This window comes from Geotrypetes seraphini, chromosome 9, assembly GCF_902459505.1.
Source record: "Geotrypetes seraphini chromosome 9, aGeoSer1.1, whole genome shotgun sequence".
Lineage (NCBI taxonomy): Eukaryota > Metazoa > Chordata > Amphibia > Gymnophiona > Dermophiidae > Geotrypetes > Geotrypetes seraphini.
The window spans coordinates 115942220-115966280 of NC_047092.1; the positions used below are offsets into that span (position 1 = coordinate 115942220).

Below are 24061 nucleotides of genomic sequence, written 5' to 3' on the forward strand. Positions count from 1 at the left end.
CGGGTGGGACGTGAGAATAGCTGCCTGCTGTCCCTGGATAACAACTGTTACGGTAAGTAACATTGCTTTATCCCAGGACAAGCAGGCAGGTATTCTCACTAGTGGGTGACCTCCAAGCTAACCACAATGGGATGGAGGGAGAGTTGGCAACTTAGGAGAATAAATTCTGTAACACAGGTTGGCCAAACTGTCCATCCCGTCTGGAAAAAGTATCCAGACAATAATGAGAAGTGAAGTTATGAACCGAGGACCAAGTGGCAGCTTTACAAATTTCCTCAATCGGTGTCGATCTGAGGGCAGCTCGCTCTGACCTTATGGGCTGTGATTTTTCTGTCAAGGGGCAATCCAGCCTGGGCATAGCAGAAAGAGATACAAGCCGCCATCCAGTTGGAGATGGTACGCTTAGAGATAGGACGTCCCAACTTGTTCAGATCAAAGGAGATGAAAAGTTGAGGAGCAGTTCTGTGTGGCTTGGTGTGTTCCAGGTAGAAAGCCAAAGCACGTTTACAGTCCAGAGTGTGAAGAGCTGATTCTCCAGGACGAGAATGAGGCTTTGGAAAAAACACTGGAAGAACAATGGATTGATTGAGATGAAATTCCGAGAACACTTTAGGAAGGAATTTAGGATGAGTGCGAAGCACCACCTTGTTATGATGGAACACTGTGAAAGGTGGATCCGCAACCAAAGCTTGAAGCTCACTAACTCGACGAGCAGAAGTGAGGCCAATGAGAAACACCACTTTCCAAGTGAGATACTTGAGATGAGCTTTGTTAAGAGGCTCAAATGGAGGATTCATAAGCTGAGAAAGAACAACATTGAGGTCCCAAACCACTGGAGGCGATTTGAGAGGAGGATTGACATGGAAAAGTCTTTCATGAATCTGGAAACCACAGGATGAGCAGAGAGAGGTTTCCTTTGAAGAAGCTGATGAAAAGCAGCAATTGCACTCAGATGGACTCGGATCGATGTAGACTTGAGGCCAGAATGAGATAGGTGCAAAAGATAGTCCAAAACAGAGGACAAGGAGGCATGTTGAGGCTCCTTATGCCGAGAAAAACACTAAGTAGAAAATCTAGTCCATTTTTGGGAATAGCATTGTCTAGTAGCGGGTTTCCATGAAGCCTCCAAAACATCCCGCACAGGTTGTGAAAACTGAAGGGGAGTTACGTTGAGAGGAACCAAGCTGTCATGTGTAGAGACTGCAGGTTGGGATGAAGCAGAGACCCCTGATGCTGTGTAAGCAGAGAGGGAAATACTGGCAGAAGAAAGGGCTCCCTGCTGCTGAGTTGAAGTAGAAGGGAGAACCAAGGTTGTCTGGACCACCGAGGAGCAATCAGAATCATGGTGGCATGGTCCAACTTGAGCTTGACTAGAATCATTTGAATGAGAGGAAACGGAGGAAACGCATACAGAAAGAGAGTCCTCCAGTCCAGAAGAAAAGCATCTGCCTCGAGGCAATGAGGAGTGTAGATCCTGGAGCAGAACTGAGGCAGTTTGAAGTTGTGGGGGGCTGCGAAGAGGTCTATCTGAGGCGTGCCCCACAGAGAGAAGATGTGATGCAGGGGCGTGGAATGGAGAGTCCATTTGTGAGGCTGCAGAAGACGATTCAAGTTGTCCGCTAAGGCATTGTCCGCCCCCTGAATGTAGATAGCTTTGAGGAAGGTGTTGTGGCGAATCGCCCAATCCCAAACTTTCAGAGCTTCCTGACAGAGGGAGGCAGATCCCGTGCCCCCTTGCTTGTTGATGTAATACATGGCGACCTGGTTGTCCATACGAATGAGAACCACCATGTCGTGAAGAAGATGCTGAAAAGCATTGAGAGCATTGAAAATCGACCTGAGTTACAGAAGATTGATGTGACACAGACGGTTTGCACTGGTCCAATAGCCTTGAGTGCGCAGACCATCCAGATGAGCCCCCAAACATAGGTCGAGGTTGACCCGACTGGTCATGAGAACCTTCTGATGGGGAGGCGTGTGAAACAGCAAACCTCTGGAGATAGTGGAAGAGAGCATCCACCAGCGCAGAGACTGTTGCAGAGCAGGAGTGACCTGGATGTGTCGAGTCAGGGGGTCGGACACCTGCGTCCATTGAGAAGCCAGGTTCCACTGAGGAAGTCTGAGGTGAAGTCTGGCAAAAGGAGTCACGTGAACTGTCGAGGCCATGTGGCCCAGAAGAACCATCATGTGTCTCGCCCAGATGGATGGGCGAGAGGACACGGAGTGACAAAGATGAAGCAGAGCATTCAGGCGTTGCGGAGGCAGGAATGCCCTGAGTTGAGTCATATCCAGAACAGCTCCGATGAAGGGAAGAGTCTGGGAAGGCTGCAGATGGGATTTTGGAAAGTTGATCTCGAAACCCAGACTCTGCAGGAACCAGATCGTCCTCTGTGTCGCCTGGACGACACCCTGAGATGTGGAATCCTTGATGAGCCAGTCGTCGAGGTAGGGAAACACCTGAAGACCATGGTTCATGAGTGCTGTGGCCACTACAACCAGGCACTTGGTGAAGACTCTGGGTGACGAGGCCAGGCCGAAAGGAAGCACTCGGTATTGAAGATGAAGATGTCCCACCCGAAATCTGAGAAATTGACGGGAGGCCAGATGAATGGGAATGTGAGTGTAGGCCTCCTTGAGATCCAGAAAGCATAACCAGTCGTTCTGCTCGAGGGGGGGATAGAGAGAACCTAGGGTTAACATGCGAAACTTCTGTTTGACCAGAAACTTGTTGAGCACCCTGAGGTCCAAAATAGGACACAGATCGCCCGTGTTCTTTGGAACAAGGAAGTACCTGGAGTAAAAACCCTTGTTCTGTTGGTCCAAAGGGACCGGCTCGACGGCTCGGAGCCGGAGCAAAGCATGAGTTTCTTGAAGAAGAAGGGCGGTCTGGATTAAGTTTGAAGGATACTCTCTTGGAGTTTGTTCCGGAGGAACTTGATGGAACTGAAGAGAGTATCCCTCCCTTACGATGGAAAGGACCCAGAGATCGGTGGTAACAGCCATCCATCGATGGTAAAAATGATGTAGACGACCCCCTATGGGAAAAAGAGGGAAGGGCAGAACGGTGGAAGTTATGCTCTCTATGAGACAGTCAAAAAGGCTGAGGAGCCTTGGGGACGGTAGAAGGCTGAGGCTTCTGCTGAGGTGACTGCTGGTGCTGTCTCATAACAGGATGACGGATGGTAGGCGCCTGTTTCGGTGGATAACGCCGCTGAAAGATCAAAGGCGGGCGTGAGGAATGAGCAGGAGCAGGCTTGGGCTTCGGACGTAGAATGGACTGGAATGAGTTCTCATGGTCCGACAGCTTCTTGGTGGCCACCTCGATGGACTCGTCAAAGAGGTGGCTCCCGCACACGGGACGTTGGCAAGCTGGTCCTGGAGATTCGGGTCCATATCAATGGCCGCAGCCACGCCAGGTGTCGCATGGCCACCGAACAAGCGGCAGCCCTTGCAGCGAGTTCAAAGGCGTCGTAAGACGACTGCATCATCTGCAGGCGACGTTGGGACAACGAGGCCAGAACCTCCTGGTATTCGAAGCGAGCCTGAGAGTCCATATAGGGCAGAAATTTCTGCAGGACTGAGAGAAAAAACTCGAAGTAGGTGGCAAAATGAAAACTATAGTTGAGGACTCGAGATGCCATCATCGAGTTCTGGTAGATGGGCCTACCAAATCTGTCTATGGTGTTGCCCTCCCGGCCAGGTGGAACGGTGAGACCGCTTCAAGGAGGACTCAACCAAGAGTGACTGATGAGAAAGCTGGGCACCATCGAAGCCCTTATGGTGCACCGTGCGGTACCTGGCAACCAACTTCCCGGGCACAGCCGGAATGGAGTAAGGTGTCTCAAAACATCTCATGAAGGTCTGGTCGAGGAGCTTATGCAGAGGAAGTTTGAGAGACTCAGCAGGAGGTTGAGGGAGATGCATCGTCTCCAGATACTCCTTGGAGAACTTGGAACCCGAGTCCAGGTTAATGTCCAGATCAACAACCATCTGCCGAAGGAAAGAGGAGAAAGACAGCTGGTCAGCCAGCGCAGGGCCTCGAGAAGGACTCGAAGAAGTCGAGGCCTCAGGCTCCACCGAGACTGGGGATCGGCAGGGGGAGAAAGATCCCACTGTGTCCTCGAGCTCCGGCAGAGGAGGCGGTGACGAATCCAGCGGAGAATACTCGCGGAAAGGCTGCTTGCGACGAGGCGAGGCATGCCTCGATGAATGCCTCGAACGATGACCAGAACTGTGTCTGGAAGCAGACCTCGACCGTCGAGGCGAGCGTGGCGTTGAGGCGTCCAGCGAGTGAAAAGGGCTGGAAGCGGTGGATCGAAGCAGAGGTAGTTGGACAGAAGCACCTCGAGGCACCCGCCAAGCCTCGAGGCTCGGCATCGAGGGCAACGGGTCCGGAGAGGCCCTTGCAAAGACTCTGCTCCTGCATCGAGGGAAACGGATCCAACGGAGGCACTCGCAAAGACTCTGCTCCTTGCATCGAGTGAATCGGTTCCAAGGGAGGCATGGGCAAAGATTCTGCTCCTTGCAATGCATGCTTCGATGCCAGACCAGACACTCGCAGAGACTTTGCTCCCTGCAGCGAGAGTGTACGTCGAGGAGGCACCGGAGGCAGCTCGACCTCGCGGGAGGCCTCCGAGTGCCCAGGCTGGATTTGGGAGAGAAGCTTCGGCCCCATAGTAGTGAAGAGCTCGATGAACTGCTTCTCCATCAAGGTCTGGAACGAAGCCGGCAAGGAGGGATCCGCATCTGCAATGGGACCTCCTGCATGGACTTCGCGGTCCCTGGCGCCGAGGTGCTTGGACTTAGAAGCCTTGGGCACCTTGAGCACCACAGGGGGAATAGACTGCTGAGCTACCTGACCTGAAGAGACGGAGGAAGGCACCGCAGCAGGCGTCGGAGTCGAAGCCGGCACAAACGAAGCAGGCTTGAAAAGACTCGAGGCCGCAGAGGTGGAAGCCGGAAGAGTCGAGGCGGAAGTCGAAGGCGAGGTGCTCTTCGGTGCTCTCCGTTGATGCCTCCATGCTGAACAGTGACTCCCACAAGAAGCAGCGATGCTTGAAAGCACTGTAGTAAGTGTGGAGCAAGGCCGGCACGATTTCGGAAGGTGTTGAAGCCCGAGACACTGCAGACAGCGTCGATGAGGGTCCGTCAGCGAAATTGCACGCTGGCACTTGGCACATTTTTTAAAACCGGTAATAGACCGGGGACATAGGCCGAAAAAGCTCCGCCGCAAGATCAAAGCATGCGGGGCCACGGCCACGAGGCCTGCCCGGTTGAACCGACGGAAGAAATTTTTTTTTTTTAAAAAACAATAAAACACGATGAAAAATCAACGATTACGAGTGAAATAACCCAAAACTGCGGATCTAGAAGGCACAAGTGAAGGACCTTCGCGCAGAGTCGAAGACGGACTTCTCAGCTCCGCGGAAAAGTAAGAACTGAGGAGATGTGCCCGGTGCATCGGGCGGGAAGGCACTAGTGCATGCATGGTGCGGGTGACTGGAAACTTCTAAAGTTTCTACAAGCAAGTATGCTTGTGAGACGTCCGCATCGGGGCTCCGTTGGATGACGTCACCCACTAGTGAGAATACCTGCCTGCTTGTCCTGGGATAATACAGAATACAACCATCAATAATAACAAACTTCGAAAGTTGAAATATCCAGAAAGGGTGGGGCTCTGGATTCATCTGCTGCGTCTAAAGGAAAGAAAATTAACAGGTAAGAACATAATTTTTCCTTCCTTAGCAACAGCAGCAGATGAATCCAGAGACCAATGGGATGTTGCAAAGCAATCCTCAATCTGGGTGGGAAGCAAACGTTGCCTCCGCAACCACCGAAGCACTAAATGCATCTACCGCATGCACCCCCACATCCAACCAGTAATTCTGAGAGAAAGCACTCTCGGAAGACCTAGTAGCCACGAGACAAAACTCCTCCAAGGAAAAAACTTCTGGACCAAGTCCAAGAAGTAGACATTGTTCTGGCGGAATGGTCATGAAGTTCTTTCGCCAACCGCTTCCCTGCCATCAAGCAAGCGTAAAGAATGTCCTCCTGGACCCATCAAGCGATGGAGGCTTTGGACATCGCCATACGTTTGAGGCGTCCCATGAATAATACAAAAAGGTGATCTAAACATCTAAAAGTCGTTAGAAACCTAGCTCGCAGAGAACGCTACACACTTTCAAAAAATGCAATGAATAAAAGCATGTCTCCCCATTTCTCCTCCCAGGAAGAAGTAAGGAAAAGTGAGAGTGTCATAAAAGAAAGGATGACACCTACTTAGAAAGGAATTGTGGTACCGTCCCAACTGTTACCCCAGATTTTGTAAATCAGAAATAGGAATCCCCACCAAACAAGGCCTGCAACTCAGAAAACCGCCGAGCTGAAGCCATGGCCACATGAAACCCCGTGTTCAACGGCACAGCTCTTTAGAGTCTCAAAAGACAAGGATGAAACGAGGCCTTCGGTAAACTGCGAAGAAGTACCTTAAGACTGTACTCCGGACAGGGCTTTCTAAGAGGTGTACATTTAGGAACTGAACTATATGAAGCTGAGAAGTAATCGAAGAGCAATATACCTAGCCCTTGCAACAAGCTAAGAATGGCACTTGAAGCTGAAGGGAATTGAACGCTAAGCTCTTGGCAATACACTTGTGCCAAAAAAGAACTCTGGGAGGGTGCAAATGTTGAGAAGTACCCAAGAAAGGAAAAACCTCCAAAAGGAAGCAGAAGCCACAGGTGAAGATGTCTGTATCGCCTGGATAAGAGAAGAAACAACCTGCTTCGCATAACCCTTACACGTCAGTCATGACTTTTCAAAAGCTAGGTCGCAATACCAAAGTAGTACAAATATCCATGTTTATCGGACCCTAGGTGAGCAAATCCAGAGATACCAGGAAACTCAACAGTCTGGCTATCGAAAGACTCATCAGATCCGCATAGCAAGGATGGCGCAGCCAATCCAGAGATTCTACAAATACTGTGCCCTGAAAGCGAGCTTGAGATGGCAAATCCAAGCCATCATCAGCCAGGGGGAAACACTGAAAAAAGAGAAACCAGAGGCGAGAAAGAAGCCACGCTGCTACCCCCTCTGACTCCCACTCCCTGTGCCCGCTGAAGAAGCTAGGAAGCTTAGAATTTTGAGACGAGGCCATGAGGTCTAGTTCCAGGAGATCTCACTTCCATAAAAAGAGCTGCAATGCCTGAGCCAAAATTCTCAATATCCAGGATGTAGAAGATTTCACTAGTACTAACCTTTACACTTTCTAGAGCGTACACAGCGCTGTACACTGTAAAATACAATAAATGGGCCATGCACAGATTTCACAGAGAGAAAGTCTATCCAAACTCTTTTCCTGACCCATAAAATGATCTGCCAACAGAAGAGGAAGATGAGGGTCCACCCATTGATATAGAACCACAACTTTACCCAACTGAGTACATCACCTACTGCTCAGGTTGTAGAGAAATACCCCCATCATAATACTGACTGAAAAGACCTTCAGCGTCATTCCGGAAGAATGGTCTGAAGCTCCAGAAATGGTAGCCTGACCATGCTCCAGAGTAGAAGAATGAACAAGTACTGAGTCGCCTCTTAAGACCAGACTCCTGGAGCTGAGTATGGAAGGCAACGAGCCCCCCAACCTGACAGCCCAGGATTATTGGTGGCCATGAGCTAGTCCAGCAAAGACCGAGGCATGCCTTTGAAAAGAGAAATCTCGCCGAGCCACCAAATCATACAAAGCGATGCTTGAGGAGCCTACCAAATAATTGGAGCCCTGAGATACCGGGAACAACCGGAACAAAAGCGACTGCTGTAGCGTTATAATGGGAGAGCAAGCCGAAGTTCCCAGTGGAAAGGAGAGAAGCCACGGCATACCCTGACCAAAATCAGCTGTAAATAAACTACCGGAACGCTGCAGCACTCCTGCCTGCGCCGGAGACCCAAGCGCACAACTGATTCTCACTGACACGTGGCCGCTGCATCAACGCTCCTAGAAACATAGTCGGATTCAAGCCCCGCAAAAATTACCCTGCCGCGGCCTGCATAGAAAGAAAATCAGACTCGGGGAATAACCAGAAGAATAGTGTGGTGCTTTCCACAGCGCCAGAAAAAACATGTCCCATCTCATGCGCGCTGCTATAAACCGGCACCTGCACAATCAGCTGCACATGGCCGTGACAAACACTTATGAAAGAGAGCCTCAGAATAAACCAGACCACTACTGCTGCACTGAAACCCAACGAGGAGAACAAGTGCGAGCATGAAATCGCACCGCTACTGCCGCGCTGTAACCAACAAGGAAACCAAGCGCATGCATGCAAAGGGCGGGAAAGTCCCGGCTCCCTCAACGGATTTCTAGTCATAAAACTTAGCCTCAATAAAATATCCATTCCTTAAACGTATGTTGACCGAACCCAGGGTACTAAGACTCCCAAACAGAACCTGAAGTTCAAACAACGGTAAAAAACACATACATACTCACAAGCTTGTTGTTAGGGCCGGTTAAAGCCAGTTAGAACTGGATGTGCAGCACTAACAGAGACCCAGTCAGATCCTCTAGCAATGGAGGGAGGGTGAGGCAGGGACCTGGGGGGGGGGGTCCAGGTGTAACCCCTAAAGCTGGCACCGATCAGCCGGACACCCCTGTCTCACTGAAGAGAAAATCTCAACAGGAGAAATAGCATTGCCAGCTCCTCAACAGGAGAAAATAAAGTTCCAGTCACAGCCAGAATCCAGGAGCTATTCGAATAGCGACCATCACCTGCTGGGAAATAGAGCATACTGGAGATACAGGAGGAGTGCCAGCCAATAGGACCACCTGTTAATCAGTTTCTCTATCTCCGCCTGCTGGTAGATGTGTGCTATCCCATTGGTCTCTGGATTCATCTGCTACTGTTGCTAAGGAAGGGATATGTTTTTATTATTTCATTATATCATTTGATGGAATTAAGTGCTGTCTATTTGTACATTGCTTGATAATATTTTGCACTTGATTTTGGCTTTTAAAATGAATAATGATATTAAAAAAAAAGGGCCTGGGCATTCATCAGAGGCAGTCATGTGCAAAAATGAGTAGTTTTGAGGCAGAGAAAAAAAAGTTTTAATCAGATTGTTAAAAATCTAAGATGGTCATTGTCAAAAAAAGCTTGACAAAAACAGGCTACTGGAAATAGAACCAAAAATAAAAAAAACAGCGATTTTAGGTTTTGGAGGAAGAGAACCCAAGTACAAACTGCAGAAACCACTAAGACTCAAAACTACACACAGCCCCCCACTCCCCAAAGAAAATAATAAGAGTACTCACTGTGACTTCTGGTGCCTGCTTGTATGAATTAGCATGGCTGCAGGGAAAAGATTTCTGCCTCAGAAATTGCTCAAATCTCAAAAGTCAAAGAAATTCTTCTGGCTGCCGGTTGGATGGACCACAACCATGGATTCCCATCCCCTAGATTCCTCACGCAGTGACATGGGGAGAAATTAAACAGCTGGCTCCTATACATCAAGGGTTCATACTTAGGGGCCACACAGTCTGCACTCAAGCCTCTGATAAAATCAGCAGGTAAGCCGCTTCCAGGGGGACAGATCCCGAGCAGGCTGGCTCTGCAGGTACTCTATGAGATTGGCCTGGGAGCAGCAGTCCTCCTATGCGGGACTACATTCTTTCCCTGATGGAGGAGTATGCTCGAGAAAGGGAACCTCTGAGCACTAAAAGCCATGGTGAATTTCAAAAATTGGGCAGAAAACACACCCAAAAATAAAGAAAAGCAGAGCAAAAGACACCTTCTGAGTTCACCTGTACAAGGGAAAACTGAGCAGGGTGCTGTTCTCCACTGCAGAAGGGGAGAAGTTTCAAGTTCTTAAAATGATACCCTTCTGCAGTTCATGGGAAATGGGAATCATCAGCTCAAGTACGGACTCCTGTGCATCCATAACATAAGAACATAAGAACTGCCATCTCCGGATCAGACCTTCGGTCCATCAAGTCCGGCGATCCACACACGCGGAGGCCCTGCCAGGTGTACACCTGGCGTAATTTATAGTCCACCATATCTTTATATGCCTCTCTTAAGGAGATATGCATCTAGTTTGCTCTTGAAGCCTAGGACGGTCGATTCCGCAATAATCTCCTCTGGGAGGGCATTCCACGCGTCAACCACTCTCTGAGTGAAGCAGAACCTCCTGACATTAGTCCTGAACCAGTCCCCCCTTAGCTTCATTACATGTCCTCTAGTCCGTGTCAAATTGGACAATGTAAATAATCTTCTCTGCTCTATTTTGTCGATTCCTTTCAGTATTTTGAAGGTCTCGATCATATCCCCACGCAGTCTCCTTTTCTCAAGGGAGAACAATCCTAGTGTTATAAGTCTATCCTCGTATTCCAGTTTCTCCATACCCTTCACCAGTTTTGTTGCTCGTCTCTGCACCCTCTCCAGCAGTTTTATATCCTTCTTTAGGTAGGGAGACCAATGTTGGACGCAGTATTCCAAGTGTGGTCTGACCATTGCCCTATAAAGCGGCATTATAACTTTCTCCGATCTACTCGAGATTCCTTTCTTTATCATGCCCAACATTCTATTTGCCTTCTTTGCCGCTGCCGCGCATTGTGCCGACGGCTTCAGGGTCCTATCTATCAGTACACCCAGGTCCTTTTCTTGTTCACTCTTCCCCAGAGTTGCACCTGACATTGTATACTCGTATTCCTTATTCTTATTGCCTAAATGCATTACCTTGCATTTCTCCACATTGAACTTCATCTGCCATTTCTCCGCCCATGTTTCTAACTGACACAAGTCGCTCTGGAGTTCCTCTCTATCCTCCTGCGATCTGATTGCCCGGCATAGTTTTGTATCGTCTGCAAACTTGATGATCTCACTGGATGTTCCTTCTTCCAGGTCATTGATATAAATATTAAAAAGGATCGGCCCAAGTACCGAACCCTGGGGTACACCACTAGTCACTTTCTCCCAGTCAGAGAACTTCCCATTTATGCCCACTCTCTGCTTTCGGTTTTCCAGCCATTTGCCTATCCATCTTTGTATATCTCCCTCTATGCCATGGCTTTGTAGTTTCCTGAGAAGTCTTTCGTGTGGAACTTTGTCGAACGCTTTCTGGAAGTCCAAGTATATTATGTCCACCGGCTTCCCACTATCAATTTGCTCGTTCACGGTCTCAAAAAATTGGAGTAAATTCGTCAAACATGATTTCCCTTTCCTGAATCCATGTTGACTGGGTTTCATCAAGTCGTGTGCGTCCAAGTGCCGGACTATGCATCCTTGATCAGTGCTTCAACCATCTTGCCGGGGACCGACGTAAGACTCACAGGCCTATAGTTGCCCGGTTCCCCTCTCGATCCTTTTTTGAAAATTGGCGTGACATTCGCTATCCTCCAGTCATCCGGTATCTGTCCAGTTCTGATTGTCAGGTTTGCAAGTTTTTGCAATAACTCTCCGATTTCAACCTTCAATTCCTTTAAGACTCTCGGGTGAATTCCATCCGGTCCAGGGGATTTGTCACTTTTAAGTTTGTCGATCTGATAGTATATCTGGTCTAAGTCCACTTCAACTGTGGTGAGGCTGTCTTCTATTTCTCCTGCAAACACTTTCTCCGCTTCAGGTATTGTTGAGGTGTCCTCCTTCGTAAAGACGGATGCAAAGAAGGAATTTAGTTTGTCTGCGATTTGTTTATCTTCCTTGATGTACCCTTTTCTTCCCTGGTCGTCCAGGGGTCCCACTGCCTCTTTTGCAGGTTTTTTCCCTTTCACGTATCTAAAGAAGGGCTTGAAGTTTTTGGCCTCCTGGGCTATTTTTTCCTCATATTCCTGTTTGGCATCCCTCACCGCCTTGTGACATTTCTTCTGATCATCTTTATGTTTGTTCCAAGCTTCGGTTGTCTTTATGCATTTCCATTTTTTGAAAGAGTCCTTCTTTTCTTTTATGGCTTCCTTCACCTGTATGGTAAGCCATGCCGGTTCTCTTTTGCTCTTTGTTCTCCGATCTTTGGAAATCCTCGGAATGTAGAGATCTTGTGCTTCTGTGATAGTATTTTTCAGTAGGGACCATGCCTGATCTACCGTTTCAAGTTTGTCCACCATCTTCTCGAGTCGTTTTTCTACCATGGCTCTCATGCGATCATATTTACCCTTTTTAAAGTTTAAGGTGGTGGTTAAGGTTTTGGCATGTTTCCCTTTCCCGATGTCAAGTTTAAAGTTGATTACATTGTGATCATTCGTTCCCAGTGGAACCATGACTTCCACTTCTGTTATCGGTCCCGTGAGGCCATTTAGGACCAAGTCCAAGGTGGCGTTGCCTCTTGTCGGCTCTTTTACCATTTGTTCCAGGAAGCAATCCCCTAGCACCTCCAGGAACTTGGCCTCCTTGCCGCAGTTGGAGGATGCTAGTTTCCAGTCTATCCCTGGGAAATTGAAGACTCCCAATATAATTACATTGCCTGTCTTGCATTCTTGTTTGATTTCCTCCATCATTTCTGAGTCAGTTTCCTCCGCCTGTCCTGGGGGACGATAGTAAAGGCCAATTTTCGTATCTGCGCCATATTGACCAGGAATTTTGATCCAGAGTGACTCAAGCTTCTCTTTCATTTCTGTTGTAACCATTTCAACAGAATCTATTCCCTCCTTAACATATAGAGCAATACCTCCACCTTTCTGCCCTACTCGATCTCTTCTATACAGTTTGTATCCCTGTAGTACTGTGTCTCATTTGTTTTCTTCATTCCACCATGTTTCTGTTATGCCAATGATATCCAATATGTCATGTCTTGCTATTGTCTCTAGTTCCCCCATTTTGTTACCTAGACTTCTAGCATTCGTATACATACATCTAAGTTCCCTTCGTGTTACCTTTTTGGACCTTCTACTCTTGGCCGTCCCTATAGTTTCAATTACGGTATCCTTTACTGCTCCTGTGTTATCACCCTTGTTTGCTGTGTGGTCGTCCCCTCCTGTGTCTGAGTTGTCCCTTCCTGCTTTTTCTCCCTTATTGGCTGTGAGGTCGTCTTCTCTTGTGTAGGAGTAGTAGTCCTTGGCTTCTTCGTCGGGGCATCCTGCTATCCGTGCCATCGACCAGTGGTCGACTGTCGGCTTTCCCCTATCTTTCAGTTTAAAGCCTTCTCGATTGCCTTCTTCATGTTGCCTGCCAAAACTCTTGCTCCTTCCTTGTTGAGGTGTAGTCCGTCCCTTCTGTAGTACTTGCTTTTTCCCCAGAACGCCGTCCAGTTGCGCACGAAGTCGAAGCCTTCTTCTTCGCACCATCGTCTCATCCAGGCGTTGATTACTTGCAATTCCCCTTGTCTCTTTCCATCCGCTCTTGGTACTGGGAGGATCTCAGAGAAGGCCACCTTCACCTCCCTGATCTTCAGTTGTCTTCCGAGTGAGCGGAGCTGGCCCTTCAGCTCTTCCCTGTCATACTTCCGCCCGCTCACATCATTTGTTCCCACGTGGATAAGCACAGCAGTGTCCTCTCCCCCTGCGCCATCTATGATCCTGGAGATCCTGTTGGTCATATCCTTCACTCTTGCTCCAGGCAGACAGGTGACGACTCTGTCCTCTCTTCCTCCTGCGGTGTTAAAATGACTGTACCCTTTGCACTGGAATGAATAACCTATAAACATTACAATAGGGATTTCTATTCAGCCATTACCTTGCGGTTCAAAGCAGATTACAAATGGATTGTCCAGAGATTACAAGTATTTAGGGAGTCATTTGTACATTTCTTTGAGTTGCTAAGGATTACATCTGAGTTGTCATGATATTGGAGGTAGTAGTTGTAGGTGATGCTTGGGACATTTCTAAACTAAACTAAACTAAACCTTAAGTTTATATACCGCATCATCTCCACGGATGTGGAGCTCGGCACAGTTTACAAGAACTTAAATATAGGAAGAGAAGAAAAAAAAAAAAGGTTTACACGAACTTATATATAGAAGAGAAGAGTAAGGGAGGATAGAATTATATTTTAGTGAAAAGCCAGGTTTTCAGTTGTTTGCGGAATAATTGGAGGGAGCCCAGTTCGGTTTTATGTGTTTTTTGAATAGAAGGTTTCTTTTTTGAAGGTTTTGTAGTCTGTGGTTGTGGTCAATAGGTTGTAGAGTTGTGGGTCAAGTGTTGCAGCTCGAGTGGCTAGGAGGTTTTCGTACAGTTTTTTTCTTTTGACGTTTTTGGTTGAAGGTTGTGTGGGTTTTCCTATATCTGGTTGAGGTGGATTGAACTAGTCGATTGTTCCAATAGGCTGGGATGTCTACGTTTATTGCTTTATATAGTAGGCAGTAAAATTTGAAGTGTATTCGCGCTTGTATTGGGAGCCAATGTGAGTCGTGGTATGCCTCTATGATGTGTTTTGTATTGTTTGTAGTTGTTTTATCTTGGTTGCTGTGCATGGGAGGTATAGTATGTTGTAGTAGTCTATTAGACCTAGGATTAGGGATTGTACCAAGAGTTGGAATTGTTTTCTGTCGAATAATTTTCTGACTTGCCTCAGGTTTCTCATGACTGCGAATGATATTTTTTATTGTTTTGTTGATTTGTGGCTGCATTATACAGCCTCTGTCTATTAGCACTCACAAGAGTTTTAAAGTGGGTTGGAAGTGGTATGTTGTAGAGTTTATGACAAGGTTTGTAACGGTTGGGGTTTTGTTATTTTCGAGTAGGATGAAGTTTGTTTTGTCTGGATTTAGTTTTAGTTTGTGGTCTTTCATCCATGTTGCTATTGTTCCAAGTGTTCTGTGTATTGTGTCTGCCATGGATGGTGCTGGTTGATCGAACGGAAGGAGAATGGTGATGTTGTCTGCATAACTGTAGGAGGTTAGACCTTGTTTGTCCAGGTAGGAGCCGAGGAAGGCAATATATAGGTTGAAGAGTGTGGGAGAAAGAGATGATCCTTGGGGTACTCTGCAGGGGTTAGACCATAGCTCGGGTTTTTCTTTGTTTGTTTTAACTCTGTATATTCTGGATTGTAGGAATCCTTTAAACCATGATAGTACCTTACCACTGATTCCTATTGAGTCCAGTATTTGTAGAAGGATGTTATGGTCTACCAGGTCAAAGGCTGCGGCGAGATCTAGTTGGATAATTGGCAATTTTTTGTCTGAGCTGAGGTGTTGACTGGCGGTGTGCATGAGTGAGCCTCGTAGGGTCTCAGTGCTGTGGTTGGTTCTGAAGCTTGATTATGTTGGGTGGAGTAGGTTGTGGTTTTCTAGATATGAGTTTAGGACTTTGGCTACCAGGCCTTCTATTAGCTTGACATAAAATGGTATTGAGGCTATGGGCCTGTAGTTGGATGGTTGGTCTATTTCTTCTTTGGGGTCTTTAAGGATTGGAGTGATAATGATTTTGCCGAGGTCTTGTGGGAAAAGGCTGTCAGTTAGTAGGGTTTGTATCCATTGCAAGAGTAGGGTGCAAAATAGTGTACTGAAGGTTTTCAATAGGTATGGGGGGCAGTGGTTGAGGTTGCAAGTTGCGTGACTGTATTTATTGTAGTTTGTTGAAGTATGACCATAGTATTGGTGAGAAGTGGGACCATGTTCTGTCTGCTGCAACTGCTTCTTCTTCTGTGGAGGGTCTTGTGATCTCTTCTAGGTGCATAGATGTTCCATTGAAGGTGGATCTTATGGTTGCAATTTTGTCTTTGAAGAATGTTGCTAAGAGGGTGGCTGTGGGTGTGGGGGCGTTATTGCTTGTCAGGTAGGGTTTAGTGTCTGTGAGTTCTTTTAGTAGTTGGAATAGTTTTTTTGTGTCTTGAGATTCTTCTCCTATTAGCTTTGGATTAGTAACATAGAAACATGATGGCAGATAAAGCAATATTACTTACCGTAACAGTTGTTATCCAGGGACAGCAGGCAGCTATTCTCACTAGTGGGTGAGGTCATCCGACAGAGCCCCGATACGGACATCTTGCAAGCATGTCTTGCTTGAAGAAACTCAGAAGTTTCGAGATGCCCGCACTGCGCATGCGCCAGTGCCTTCCCGCCCGATGTGCCGGGCGTGTCTCCTCAGTTCAGGTAGCTAGCCTGAGAAGCCAACCCAGGGGAGGTGGGTGGGACGTGAGAATAGCTGCCTGCTGTCCCTGGATAACAACTGTTACGGTAAGTAACATTGCTTTATCCCAGGACAAGCAGGCAGGTATTCTCACTAGTGGGTGACCTCCAAGCTAACCCCAATGGGATGGTGGGAGAGTTGGCAACTTAAGAGAACAAATTTTGTAACACTGTTTGGCCAAACTGTCCATCCCATCTGGAGAAAGTATCCAGACAATAATGAGAGGTGAATGTATGAACCGAGGACCAAGTGGCAGCCTTACAAATCTCCTCAATCGGTGTCGATCTGAGGAAGGCTACAGAGGCTGCCATTGCTCTGACCTTATGGGCTGTGACCTTACAGGGAAGGGATAATCCAGCCTGGGCATAGCAGGAAGAGATACAAGCCGCCATCCAGTTAGAGATGGTGCGCTTCGATACAGGTCGTCCCAACTTGTTTGGATCAAAGGAGACGAAAAGTTGAGGAGCAGTTCTGTGTGGCTTTGTGCGATCCAAGTAGAAAGCTAGAGCACGTTTACAGTCCAGAGTGTGCAAAGCAGATTCCCCAGGATGAGAATGAGGCTTTGGAAAGAACACTGGAAGCACGATGGATTGGTTGATGTGAAATTCAGAGACCACTTTAGGCAAGAATTTTGGATGAGTACGAAGGACCACCTTGTCATGATGGAATACAGTGAATGGTGGATCCGCCACTAGGGCCTGAAGCTCACTGACCCGGCGAGCTGACGTGAGGGCCACCAGAAAAACCACCTTCCAGGTGAGATACTTAAGTGGAGCCTTGTTGAGAGGTTCAAACGGAGGCTTCATAAGATGAGACAGGACAACATTGAGATCCCAAACCACAGGAGGAGGTTTGATAGGAGGGTTGACATGAAAAAGCCCTTTCATAAATTTGGAAACCACAGGATGAGCAGACAAAGGTTTCCCTTGTAGAGGCTGATGGAAAGCCGCAATAGCACTCAGGTGGACTCGTATAGAGGTAGACTTGAGAACAGACTGAGACAGGTGTAGAAGATAGTCCAATACAGAAGATAGGGAAGCTCGCTGAGGTTCCGTGGCATTGGAAACACACCAGGAAGAGAATCTAGTCCATTTTTGGGAATAGCATTGTCGAGTAGCAGGCTTCCTGGAAGCCTCCAAGACCTCCCTCACTGCTTGAGAGAACTGGTGAGGAGTTATGTTGAAAGGAACCAAGCTGTCAGGTGGAGAGACTGCAGGTTGGGATGAAGTAGTGAACCTTGATGTTGAGTAAGTAGTGAAGGAAACACTGGAAGAAGTACTGGCTCCCTGCTGCACAGTTAAAGTAGAAGGGAGTACCAAGGTTGTCTGGGCCACCGAGGAGCAATCAGAATCATGGTGGCATGGTCTGATCTCAGCTTGACCAGAGTCTTCTGAATGAGAGGAAAGGGAGGAAACGCATATAGGAAACGATTCCCCCACTCCAGTAGAAAAGCGTCTGCCTCGAGGCGGAGAGGAGTGTAGATCCTGGAGCAAAACTGAGGCAGTTTGAAGTTGTGGGGGGCTGCAAAGAGGTCTATCTGAGGCGTTCCCCACTGAGCAAAGATCTGATGAAGGGGTTTGGAATGGAGCGTCCATTCGTGAGGCTGGAGAAGACGACTCAATTTGTCTGCTAAGACGTTGTCTTTCCCCTGAATGTAGACAGCTCTGAGGAAGGTGTTGTGGCGAACCGCCCAATCCCAGACTCGAAGAGCTTCCTGACAAAGAGGGGCCGAGCCCGTGCCCCCTTGTTTGTTGACATAATACATGGCGACCTGATTGTCTGTGCGAATAAGGACCACCATGTCGTGAAACAGATGCTGAAAGGCTTGGAGAGCATTGAAGATGGCTCTGAGCACCAGAAGATTGATTTGATGGAGTCGTTCCGCACTGGTCCAGAACCCCTGTGTGCGAAGACCATCCAGATGGGCCCCCCATGCATAGTTCGAAGAATCTGTCGTGAGAACTTTCTGGTGGGGAGGAGAGTGAAACAGCAAACCTCTGGATAGATTCGAAGAGGTCATCCACCAGAGAAGAGACTGCCGTAGAGCAGGAGTGACGACAATGTGACGGGACAATGGGTTGGACACCTGAGTCCACTGAGATGCCAGGGTCCATTGAGGAATCCTGAGATGTAGTCTGGCAAAAGGCGTCACATGAACTGTAGATGCCATGCGGCCCAAGAGGACCATCATGTGTCTCGCCGAGATGGACGGGCGAGAAGACACCGACTGGCAGAGTAGAAGGAGAGCATCCATGCGTTGAGGAGGAAGGAATGCTCGAAGTTGAATGGTATCCAGAATAGCCCCGATAAAGGGGAGAGACTGGGTGGGCTGAAGATGTGACTTGGGGAAGTTGATCTCGAAGCCCAAACTCTGCAGGAAACAAATTGTAGTCAAGGTCGCCGAAATGACCCCTGGAGCCGACGGTGCCTTGATGAGCCAGTCGTCGAGGTATGGAAACACCTGAAGACCCATGTTCCGGAGTGCAGCGGCACCACCACCAGACACTTCGTGAAGACTCTGGGAGACGAGGAAAGGCCGAATGGAAGCACTCGATACTGCAGATGTAGATGTCCCACCCGAAATCTGAGAAACTTGCGGGAGGCCGGATGAATCGGGATGTGAGTGTAGGCCTCCTTGAGGTCCAGAGAGCATAACCAATCGTTCTGCTCGAGGAGGGGATAGAGAGAAGCAAGGGTCAGCATGCGGAACCGCTCCTTGACCAAAAACTTGTTGAGGACCCGAAGGTCCAAAATGGGACGCAGATCGCCCGTCTTCTTCGGGACCAGGAAGTACCGGGAGTAAAACCCCCGGTTTTGCTGATCGAAGGGAACCGGCTCGACGGCCCGAAGCCGAGCCTGAGCCTCCTGGAGGAGAAGAGCGGTCTGCGTCAAGTTGGAAGGATACTCTCTTGGCGGGTGGTCCGGGGGGACCCATTGGAAATGAAGAGAGTATCCCTCTCTTACGATGGTAAGGACCCAGAGGTCCGTGGTGATTGTCTCCCATCGATGACAAAAATGACGGAGACGACCCCCGATGGGAAAAACGGGAGGAGACAGAACGAAGTCGGTTATGCTCCCTGGAAGAGAGTCAAAAAGGCTGAGTAGCCTTGGGTGCAGCCGGCATCTGAGGCTTCTGCTGAGGCTTTTGAGGAGGCTGTCTCTTTGCAGGCTGCCTCGCAGGAGGAGTCTGTCTTGGTTGATAACGCCGCTGGTAAATCAGAGGCGGCCTAGAGGGACGAGACTGCTGAGGCTTAGGCTTAGGCCGCAGAATAGACTGGAAGGACTTCTCATGGTCCGAAAGCTTTTTAGTAACAGTCTCGATAGACTCATCGAACAGATCAGCCCCCGCACAAGGCACATTAGCAAGTCTGTCTTGGAGGTTCGGGTCCATATCAATGGTACGAAGCCATGCCAGGCGACGCATGGCGACCGAACAGGCCGCAGCACGTGCCGAGAGTTCGAAGGCATCGTAGGAGGATTGCATTAGCTGCAGGCGTAACTGAGAAAGGGTCGCCACCACCTCTTCAAATTCGAATCGAGCTTGAGCATCGATAAAAGGGATGAACTTGCGGAGCACCGGCAAGAAGAAGTCCAAATATGAAGAGAAGAAGAAATTGTAATTGAGCACTCGAGTCGCCATCATCGAATTCTGGTAGATACGTCTACCAAATTTATCCATCGTCCTCCCTTCACGGCCCGGAGGTACTGAGGCGTAAACCTGGGAGGGATGAGATCGTTTGAGGGAGGACTCGACCAGAAGTGACTGATGAGAAAGTTGCGCCCCCTCAAAGCCCTTGTGATGGACGATGCGGTATCGAGCATCCAATTTACTGGGAACTGCAGGGATGGAATACGGTGTCTCAAAACAACGCATGAAAGTCTGGTCAAGCAGTTTATGCAGAGGAAGGCGAAGTGTCTCCGCAGGGGGGTGAGGCAAGTGCATGGTGTCCAGATACTCCTTAGAATATCGAGGTCCAACGTCACATCCAAATCATCCGCCATTTGTCGAAGGAAGGATGAAAAAGATAGTTGGTCCGCCAGCGCCGGCCGGCGAGACGGACTAGAAGAAGTGGAAGCCTCCGGATCCAGAGAGAGCTGAGAGCGGCAAGGAGAATAGGAGGTAGATGGTTCCTCATACTCCGGTCCCTCAGGCGGGGATAAATCTGACGAGGAGTATCCCATACGCTGGATCTTCTTTTGCGGGGACACCTCCGAAGACGTGAGGAGTGTCGAGATGAGTGTCGAGATCGATGCCCCTCCCGGTGACGGGATGGGGAGCGAGATCTTCTGTGCATCGCACGATCCCCTGAAGCCTCTAAGGAATGGATGGGACTCGATGCAGTGGATCGCAGAGGTGGTAAGGATGCGGACTCACGCAGTGCCACCCAAGTCTGGTATGGAGTGCGGAAGAACTCTTCCTGCGATGCAGTATGCCCAGGACTTCGACTATCAGGGGCTGACACAGCACTCTGTTGTCGTGGGGGCGTGATGGGCTCCAAAGGCGGCATATCACTAAATGAAGCCCGCCTGGAAGCACCCGTCGCCCTCCGCCGATCCTCCTCGTCGAGCAGAGAGATCGTACGACGAGGAGGAGGGGGAGGGGGCGGGCCGCCCCCCGGGACCGAGACCGGGAGGTCACCCTGAATGGAGGCGATAAGCCGGGGTCCCATAGACTGCATAAGCTCGACAAACTGAGCTTCCAGCAGGGATCGCAGCGAAGCCGATATGGAGGGATCCGCACCGAAAGGGGGTCCTCCAGCACAGTCTTCGCGCTCCTTAGTGGCCAAGTGCTTTTGCTTGCCAGCTTTAGGCACTTTGATGACCACCGGAGGGACAGTGGAAGGCGGTACCTGAGCCGAGGAGACGGAGACAGGCACCGATGCTGAACCGGAAGCAGAAGTCGGGGTGAACGATGCCGGCTTCACGATGCTAGATGCCGGGGTGGTCGATGCAGGCTTCGAACGAACTGGCGAAACCGCAGTGGAAGTTGAAGCAGACGGCTCTTTAGCAGACTCCATCTTAAACATCGACTCCCAAAGTAAACAGCGCCGTTTGAACGATCGCGCAGTGAGCGTGGAACAAGGCCGGCACGATTTCGGAACGTGTTCTGGACCAAGACACTGAAGACAGCGTCGATGCGGGTCCGTCAACGAAATCGCACGCTGGCACTTGCTGCACTTTTTAAAACCGGTGATCGGCCGGGACATAGGCCGGAAAATGGTCGCCGCTAGGTCGAAGGCGCTCGGCCTAAGCCACGAGGCCGGCCCGGCTGAACCGCCGGAAGAAATAATTTTAACTTTTTTTATTTTTTTTTTTTTAAAACAACTTAAAAATTGAAATAAATCAAATAAACAACAAAACGCGGTAGTAAAGAAGGCAAATATACTGAAATTCAGTCAGCGCAGAATGAAGTGAAACTTCTCAGCTCCGCGGAAAGAAAAGAACTGAGGAGACACGCCCGGTACATCGGGCGGGAAGGCACTGGCGCATGCGCGGTGCGGGCATCTCGAAACTTCTGAGTTTCTTCAAGCAAGACATGCTTGCAAGATGTCCGTATCGGGGCTCTGTCGGATGACATCACCCACTAGTGAGAATACCTGCCTGCTTGTCCTGGGATAAAGGCCAAATTGCCCATCTAGTCTGCCCATTAATTTAATACCTTTCTGATAAACTTTCAGAGACCAAAACCTCCTTCCTCAGATCAGAACAGGATACCTTAACAGCAGTATGGTACTTGTCCTGACCTGCGGAAGGAGATTTTGGCCTTAGAAAGCTAATTGAAAACTGTAATAGTCCAATAAATTGTTACAAAATGTTCTATTTTTTATTTGTATTGTTAGTTTGTAATGTACCCCCCATTTTACTAAACTGTGTAGTATGTTTTTCGTTTAATTTTTGTTTGTAAATGTCATTATATTAGTGAGCCAAGTGACTTAACATTGCATTCTACCATGGCGAGGATTTATGATCAGGGAGTGCTAAAGAAGGAAATGCATCCTACATACAAAATAGCTAGAACAGCATTATTGCCCCTACAACTATCATCTTGGGCCTACAGATCATTAGGTGATGCTGAAAAAGGTGTTGGTGAGTTCAGGTAAAAACACAGCTAATTTTTTGCTGCATCATTTCTGTTCCTTATTTCCTAAAGCTTTTCAAAACAGTCGGTGAGATAAGAAACATAACTAATGTACTACCTCAGCCTCCGGGTCCAAGTTTAGTGTTTCCATATCTACAGGGGTCATCTGTTCACCTGCAACAGGAAAACATAAGACATCAACTGAATTAAAGCAGTTTTTCAAGCAGATACATTACATTACATTAGTGATTTCTATTCCGCCGTTACCTTGCGGTTCAAGGTGGATTACAAAAAGGATCTATCTGGCCATTTCCAAAAGAATTATAGAATAGTTAGAGAGTAGTCAACTTGGTTCATAGAGATGAGGTGGTTCTTGTGGCGTTAGGTTGTTTTAGAGAGTGGGGAGGCATTAGGTTGGTTTCGATTGTTGGGCATCAGGGATTTTTTAAATAGTATGGTTTTTATTTTTTTTCTAAATGTTCTCTGGTCAGGGGTCGTTATCAGCAAAGTAGAGAGTTGATAAAGTGGCTATACACATGAAAATATATTACTTTTGTCTCCCTCCCTATAAGCTTCAGAATTTCTTAAAGCCACGAGTTGGGTTCCGTCCACAGCTTTCTCTGGCCTAGATGAACTAAACGCTCCGATCATGTACTGATGGTTGCTAAACCAGTTTGACTGGTTTAACAACCAACCAAATTTGCCAACCCGATGCCCAAAATGGTTCACCGTGTGGTTTTCCTCACGTTCGTACATTCTCTGACTCTGGCATGCAAAACGACCTCATTACTATTAAAATTAGATCATTAATATTAAAACGAGCCATCTGATCAATGGTCTAACATTGCAAAATCATAAGCGGACCACTAATACTGACACCCAAAAAGCACAGTTACTTACCGTAACAGGTGTTATCCAGGGACAGCAGGCATATATTCTCACATGTGGGTGGGTGACGTCATCTACGGAGCCCCAGCGCGGACAGCTTTTCAAGCAAACTTGCTAGAAGTTTCAAGTTTGCACACTGCACCACGCATGTGCTAGCCTTCTTGCCACTAGAGGGCGCATCCCCACCTCGTGGTCCTCAGTTCCATAACATAGCAAAGAAAGCCATCCCCGGGGAGGTGGGCGGGTTGTGAGAATATATGCCTGCTGTCCCTGGATAACACCTGTTACGGTAAGTAACTGTGCTTTATCCCAGGACAAGCAGGCATGATATTCTCACATGTGGGTGACCTCCAAGCCAACCAAAAAAGGGCAGGTGGGAGGATGGCAATTATGAAAACAAATTACGTAACACCGACTGGCCAAACCGGCCGTCGCTTCTGGACAAAGTATCCAGACAGTGGTGGGAGGTGAACGTATGAACCGAAGACCAAGTGGCAGCTTTACAAATGTCCTCCATAGGTGTAGATCGGAGGAAAGCCACAGAAGCTGCCATCGCCCGGACTTTATGACCCGTAACGCGACCCGCAAGCGGGAGACCAGCCTGAGCGTAGCAAAAAGAAATGCAAGCAGCTAACCAGTTGGACAAGGTGCGCTTTGAAACCGGGTGTCCCAAACGATTAGGATCAAAGGACAAAAATAATTGAGGAACCTTCCGATAAGACTTGGAGCGTTGGAGATAAAAGGCCAACGCCCTCTTACAGTCAAGGGTATGAAGCGCCGCCTCACCAGGATGAGAATGGGGCTTCGGAAAAAACACCGGAAGGACAATAGACTGATTGAGGTGGAAATCAGACACAACCTTAGGTAAAAATTTGGGATGGGTGCGAAGAACCACCTTATCATGATGAAAGACCGTGAAAGGAGGATCCGCAACCAAGGACTGTAACTCACTGATTCGACGAGCAGATGTGAGTGCAATCAAAAAGACTACTTTCCAAGTAAGAAACTTAAGATGCGACTTGTCGATGGGTTCAAAGGGAGGC

The 24061-nt window shown here is 48.4% G+C and overlaps 1 protein-coding gene across 5 annotated transcripts in view; it reads right to left on the bottom strand.

Annotated features, from left to right (window-relative positions):
* The window catches only part of PPP1R7 (protein phosphatase 1 regulatory subunit 7), a 318429-nt gene that overhangs the window by 269952 nt on the left and 24416 nt on the right, over positions 1 to 24061 (bottom strand). For all 5 annotated transcript variants that reach the window (XM_033957511.1, XM_033957510.1, XM_033957509.1 and 2 more), the window contains one exon: positions 22249 to 22304. In XM_033957511.1, the coding sequence (XP_033813402.1) occupies positions 22249 to 22296 (48 nt within the window). In that variant the 5' untranslated portion in view covers positions 22297 to 22304. The remainder of the gene's footprint in view (positions 1 to 22248; positions 22305 to 24061) is intronic.